Source organism: Mesoplodon mirus (genome assembly GCF_964341445.2).
Source record: "Mesoplodon mirus genome assembly, chromosome: 4".
Lineage (NCBI taxonomy): Eukaryota > Metazoa > Chordata > Mammalia > Artiodactyla > Ziphiidae > Mesoplodon > Mesoplodon mirus.
In genome coordinates this window covers 36376024-36383072 of record NC_138979.1, presented here as the reverse complement: position 1 = coordinate 36383072, position 7049 = coordinate 36376024, and the positions used below count along the sequence as shown (strand labels likewise).

The window sequence follows — 7049 nt, the reverse complement described above, 5'->3', positions numbered from 1 at the left end:
AGTTTGGTCTCTAGCATTTTTTTTTCTTCCCCTTGTGCTGTATTTATCAGGTTTTTCTATCAGGGGGATGCTAACAATACAAAATAAGTTGAACTACAATGAGGTATCACTTCACACAGGTCAGAATGGCCATCATCAAAAAGTCTACAAATCATAAATGCTGGAGAGGGTGTGGAGAAAAGGGAACCCTCCTATACTGTTAGAGGGAATGTAAATTGGTGAAGCCACTATGGAGAACAGTCTGGAGGTTCCTTAAAAAACTAAAAATAGAGTTACCATATGATCCAGCAATCCCACTCCTGGGCATATATCCAGAAAAGTCAAAAACTCTGATTCTAAAAGATACGTGCACACCAATGTTCACAGCAGCACTATTTATAATAGCCAAGACATGGAAGCAACCTAAATGCCTGTTGACAGATGAATGGATAAAGAAGATGTGGCATATATATATATATATATATATATATATATACATATATCTATGGAATATTACTCAGCCATAAAAAAGAAAGAAAGAACGCCATGTGTGGCAGCAACATGGATAGACTTAGAGATTATCATACTAAGTGAAGTCAGTCAGACAGAGAAAGACAAATATCATATGATATCACTTATATGTAGAATCTAAAAAACTGATACAAATGAACTTATTTACAAAAGAGAAATAGACACAAACATAGAAAACAAATTTATGATTACCAAAGGGGAAAGGGGGGGGAAGGATACATTAGGAGGTTGGGATTAACATACACACTGCTACTATATATAAAATAGGTAAACAACAAGGACCTACTGTATAGCACAGAGAACTACATTCAATAACTTGTAATAACCTACAGTGGAAAAGAATCTGAAAAAGAATACATGAATATATATATTAATCACTTTGCTGTACACCTGAAACTAACAGAACATTGTAAATCAACTATACTTCAATTTAAAAAAATGTTTTAAAGTTGAACAACTCTCCTCTCCCACCTCATTTCACACCACAATTTCCATGACAAAAAAAATCAACAAGTAAAAATCATGCAGCTTGAAAGCAGCATTCCAGGAATAAAGGACAGCATGATCAGGGACACCAGGATGAAAAAGCACAGGATATGCTCAGACGATAGGGTTTACGACTTCTTAAACTGGAATAAGTAACACAAAGTAAGTCTGGCCCAAGCTGCTAATTAATCTTCAAAGCACAACCCCCCTGCACTCAATTTATTCATTTTATATACAATACAGACTCCAAACTCCAGCCTGCATTCAAGATCCCTCCTGCTTTAACCTAACTTCTTTTTACATTCCAACCTGTGCTTGTCTGTGATGTCTGTTTGCCTAGCATGCTGTCTATGATGGCACATCCAAATCATACCCACCTATCAAGGGGATAGCCCAAATGTCCATGAAAACTTCTCAGATCCAATGAAATTATATTTGAAGTCACTTGTACTACAGCTATTTACTGTCAGCGTTTGGCTTGACTACTTCTTAAGCTCTTTGACAGCTATACTGGGTTGTACAGTGTCACATTCCCCCCACCCCCACCCCATTCATGTCCTTCCTGGACCTTAGAATGTGGCTTTATCTGGAAATAGTGTCACTGCAGATGTAGTTAGTTAAGATCAGGTCATACTAGAGTAGGATGGGCCCTTTATCTAACGGGACTAGTGTTCCTTTAAGAGATGAGACACAGAGCACCACATGAGAACAGAGTTAAGAGACTGGAGGAAGGCAGGTACAAGCCAAAGAACACCAAGGATTGCTGGACAGCACCAGAAACTAAGAAGGGGCAAGGAAGGGTTTTACCTAGTCTCAGAGGAAACATGATCCTGCTGACACCTTTATTTCGGACTTCCAGCCTCCAGAACTGTGAGAAAATACCTGTTGTTTTAAGGCACCCAATGTGTGTCACTCCGTTATGACAGCCCTAGGAAACTAAGACAACAGCAATTTTAATTTCTAATTTACCTTCCCAACCCAAAGACTGCCATATCCATAGACCAGCCCAGGACTACGTAGGCGCTCAATCCCGGCGGTGGTAAAGGAATGAGTGAGCTTCAACAGTCCTACTAATCAAGAGTTACCAGGCGCTTATGAGCTACTGCTGTGAGATGCACAGCCAACGTTCAGCAAATGGTAGCCATTATTGCGGCAAGATATGGGGCTACACAGATAAACGAAAGACAGTAATAAACTAAATACAGCAAGGGGCAGGTGGAGCAATGCCAGAAACACGGGCAGCTGGGGTGGGTAGCGGGCCTTGATTCCCCGGAGGATCCCCGTGAGAGAAGTGGGTTGTTTTCCGAATAGATGGAGTCTCCAAGCCGCTCTCTCAAGCCCCACTGAACGACTCCCAGGCCTCTCCGGCCGTGGACCCAACAACAAACACACCCCTCCCCCAACCCGCGTCCCTAGCTCCTCTAGACCACCCTACCCGGCGTACAGCAGACCTCCCAGAAAGCGTCAAGCACTTAGTTCTCCCCGCGCCTGTCCGCGGCGCCTCGACGCGACCCGCCACCTCACGCTACTGCGCGGGGCGGGACTTCCTCCCGGCGCCCCGGGAAGCGGAAAGAACTCTTTTCCGCCGGAAGGAGAAAGGAGTTGCCACCGAGATCGGACACCGGAGGGCAGGCATCTTCTGTCGCGTAAAGTAAGGCCGATCTCCGGCCACCCGGCGAGGTGGATGACAACAGCATCCTTGTAGGCAGGCTGGCTGGAGTGTCTGGCTTCAGGAGACGCGGAGGGGAACCGGAGTAGAGGTGAGGAGTCGGTGTATCTGTCGCCGTGTCAGCGCCACCGGCGACCTAGGTCTCATTACTAACTCATTGTCCTCCGCTTTCTGGACCTCGTCTGAAAAACGAGCTTGGTAGCTCACGGAGCTGTCGTGGGGATAGATGTGGAAGGGAGAAATTCACACTCAGAATGCAGTTTAAGAAAAAAACTCAGTAGGTGAAATTTCCCATGGGCGCTATCCTGTGTTGCATAAGGTATGCAACGTGAAGGTCTATACAAACCCAGACTTTCATAATCGATGATTCTTGCTTGAGGCAGCAGCGCCTGTTGCTTTAATTTGAAAAAGTACACTCACAGTTGGTAATTTTTAAGCTTCCTGAATCGGCCAAGCAGAGTCACTTGGTATTAGAGGTGGAACATAACCGTCTAGGTCATACCCCTCCTTTCATCTTTTTTTAAAATTTATTTTTTTGTTTTTGGCTGCATTAGGTCCTTCCTGCTGTGCACGGGCTCTCTCTAGTTGCGCGAGCGGGGGCCACTCCTCCCTGCGGTGCGTGGGCTACTCAGTGCGGCGGCCTCTCTTGCTGCGGAGCATCGGCTCCAGGCCCGCGGGCGTAAGTAGTTGTGGCTCACAGGCTCCGGAGAGCAGGCTCAGTAGCTGTGGCTCACGGGCCCAGCTGCCCCGCGGCATGTGGGGTCTTCCCGGACCAGGGCTCGAACCCGCGTCCACCGCACCGACAGGCTGATTCCCAACCACTGCACCACCAGGGAAGTCCCCCCTCCTTTCATCTTAAATTGAAGCTCAGTCTTTGAGAGGAGACAGGCTGAAAGTAACACAGGTTGTTAGTGATAGAGATGGGACTAGAAGTGAGATTTCTTCATTTCCAACCCATAATTCTTTCCTCCACACCATACCATCTCTTTGGATTGCTGAACAAGTCTTTTTGGGGGGAAGTGAGCAGGAGTGAAGAGGGTGGTGGTGTACATTTAGGTGCAGTATGAATCCATCAAAGGCAAAGTCACTATGTGTCAGGAGTTAGAACTGTCATTTATTTACATTTTAGATACTCTATAGATGTAGATGCATCTATCATTTCCTATTCAGGAACGTATGTGTAGTAACAAAACGTGAAGATGAAACTTTGGTACCTCTTACATACCTTTACACAGAAAGGCCTGGTGTTCATAGGTATATGCTCACCTTGGAAGACTTATCACTAACTACTTATTATTTGAGTTCTCACTATGAATATTTACTGTAACAATCTGTGGAAATGTTTACTCAAAACACTGTCTGAATCAGAAACTAGCTATAAAGAACCCCTAAGTTGCCCGCAAGTCCAGGGCAGATGCTGTAGAGGGCATTGCAGTCACACCTCAGCTGTCTGCCTAAGTAATACTGCACTTAGTGCTCATGCTGTTTAAAACTATTGTGCATTATCTATCTCATCTTTCCCATATTATTAGGTGGAAATGTCTTGTAGGAACGTGGGCAAGCCTAAGAGGTCTAGAAAACAACCTGAACATTAGCAAATATTGAAAACTGTTAGCATCACACAGGGGAAGTCTTTCCACTGAGGAACTCATTCAACTAGATGTTCATTGTGAGGGACCCACTGTTACTCTATATAAATTATTTTCAAACTTTTTGCTCTGAGGACTCCCTTAAAAATTATTGAGGATTCCAAAGAGCTCTCATTTATGTGTGTTATATATATCAATATTTATGGTATTAGAAATTAAAACTGAGAGGTGTCTTTAAACACAAGAATATACAAGCACACATTCTGTTGTTAAAGTGAAAGGATCTCAGGGGCCCTCACAGGGACCAGACTTTTAAGAATAACTGCTCTGTACAAATGTTTCAAAAAATTTTTAGATGATGTAGACAGATGATTGCTGTAGCAAGTGATTGTGACATGAACAGAAGTATCACCTTAAAAATGGAATAACAGGGCTTCCCTGGTGGTGCAGTGGTTGAGAATCTGCCTGCTAATGCAGGGGACACGGGTTTGAACCCTGGTCTGGGAAGATCCCACATGCCGCGGAGCAACTAGGCCGGTGAGCCACAACTACTGAGCCTGCACGTCTGGAGCCTGTGCTCTGCAACAAGGGAGGCCGCGATAGCGAGAGGCCCGCACACCGTGATGAAGAGTGGCCCCCGCTTGCCACAACTAGAGAGAGCCCTCGCACAGAAACGAAGACCCAACACAGCAAAAATAAATAAATTTTTTAAAAAATGGAATAACAGGGACAGTCTTATATTTCTGTAATTTCTACTGGAATTATACTGAATTCATAGTTATCACATAAGTAGGTAATTGGTGTTTAAAACGCCTTCTCTTTTGCAGAAATCTTTGACAGTTATATGTGGTTATTTTGGGGAAATTGGCTTGAAGTTCTTTGAAGGGCTGGGAACATATTTTTCTGCTTTAAAGTAGTGAAACATAGGATCCCACTCTCTGAAAATTCTAGCCAGCCATCAACTTTTTAGGAAAGGATGAGATTTCAGTAATGAGGAGTGCCTCCTTCTGATTTTTCACCCTGAGGGTATTACATAAATTTGGCCAAGGTTGTCTCGGGGAGTGGAGCTGTTGTTTGGCATTGAGCTACTGTAATTGTTACTTTGTATCACTTGTAAGGACATCTTTCCCATAAAGTGGTTTTTTAAAGACACTTGAAGGAATTTCCTGGCTGTCCAGTGGTTAGGGCTCCATGCTTCCACTGCAGGGGGCATGGGTTTGATCCCTGGTCGAGGAACTAAGATCTCACAGGCCGTGCTGCATAGCCCAAAAAAGTATTAAAAAAAAAAAAAAAAAGGACACAACATTTGAGAAGGAATCGCCTGTGATCTTTGTAAGTCCCTAAATTTTTCATTACCTCAACGGCATATAACTTCCTCGATCAAAGTCTTAGATTCTAAGACCAGCAGAGAGCCAGAGTCCTGTTGTCCTGTGATATCAGAACGTCTGTCAAGCTCGGGGCCAAGGGGGTAACTTCCACTCACCAGCCTCCAGAGGATATGAACCAAATTTATGTTTCAGAGCATTTTAAGTAAACATATTGTAGACCTTTGGGCTCTCTTAATTAAGAGTAGTCAAAACTATAATATTAAATGTGTCAAAGACCTCTTGCAGTGATGGGGAGGAGCTTTCTAGGCCACACACATCTTCCCCACCCCCTAGATTCTTCTAAGCCCCTCCCACTCTGCCCATATTACAAGTCACCATGGCGCACTGCTAACTAATGGGATTATGTATTAGATCCCTCAGGTGTATTGGAACAGAAGAAAGGTTGAGAAGTACTCCCCCTGCTCCTACCAGTACAGAGATTTGAAAGCTACTTTCTAATAAAGAGGCTTTTCTTTTAATTTGGAAGACAATTTGATGTCTCCTTTTCTTTTCAGATATATGAGCTCTTTGAAAGCAGAACACTGTTGTTTCCATGTTTTGATCATTCAGAGATTATGAAGGCACAGTTCCTGCCTTTGATTTGCTTACAGTCAAGCGGAGTAGACACAGGTCATGGTGGCAGTATAGCCAGCCACTTAAGTATTCTGAAGGAGGTGAGTATGTGGAACCTAGCCTGGGAGAGGGAGGAATTAGGCAGTGCTTCTAAGAAGTAACTTTTATACAGGCATTACTTGGGTGGGCAAGGAGCCAGGGGTGGGGGGTGGCGTCCAATGCAGGTTCCCAGGAATCTGTGGCTGGTTTATAAATTATAAATTGTACAAAAGACACTATCAAGTGTCTTTTCCAGAGCTCTATCCTTATTTTTGGATCATGCTTCTCTTGTTTTCCTTCTCTCTCACTGCCCCCTCCGCCTTAATTGGATAGGTATTTGGGATATGAAGGGAAGTCAGAGGGTAAAAACTTTCTGTATGGCCGAATAATAGGATGGCTTTACCAAGAAGTGATGTGTGTACTCAGTAAATCCATTTGTAAAAAGTAAGTTCCTGCTTTGTTTAAATGCGTAGCTGGGAAATCTCAATTTTGTTGGTTGGATTTTTTCCCAGTGAATGGATTATATTCTTGTCTCCAGTCCAGTCTATTTGAATATAAGGACATGTCGTAAGCTGCTTTCAAAGAAGAGACCCACATTTAGGCTTAGGAATGAGCACAGGGGAGACAGCAAGGTTAGAATCCAAGTTCATTCTATAAAAACATTTTTATCGGTTATATCTGAATGACTGCATGTTGTTTTAATCAGCTGCAAACTGTTTAGTTGAATTTGCATAACTCAAATAAATGATAGTTTAATTCTACCAGGATTTGAGTGAGGTGGAAATAGAGCAGAAAAACCTGAATCTATCAAAGTGT

The 7049-nt window shown here is 43.5% G+C and overlaps 1 protein-coding gene across 5 annotated transcripts in view; it reads left to right on the top strand.

Annotated features, from left to right (window-relative positions):
* Positions 1-2583: 2583 nt before the first annotated feature.
* LOC309801829 (uncharacterized protein) overlaps positions 2584-7049 on the top strand; it is a 25662-nt gene continuing 21196 nt past the window's right edge. For 3 of the 5 annotated variants that reach the window (XR_014293666.1, XR_014293667.1, XR_014293668.1), the window contains exons 1-2: positions 2587-2756; positions 6137-6295. Coding sequence is in view for 1 of the 5 variants with exons in the window: in XM_082616848.1 (XP_082472974.1) it covers positions 6197-6295 (99 nt within the window). In the remaining 4 variants the exon portion in view is untranslated. Of the gene's footprint in view, positions 2757-6136; positions 6296-7049 lie in introns of all 5 variants that reach the window. The other 2 variants (XM_082616848.1, XR_014293669.1) reach the window with 2 other exon arrangements.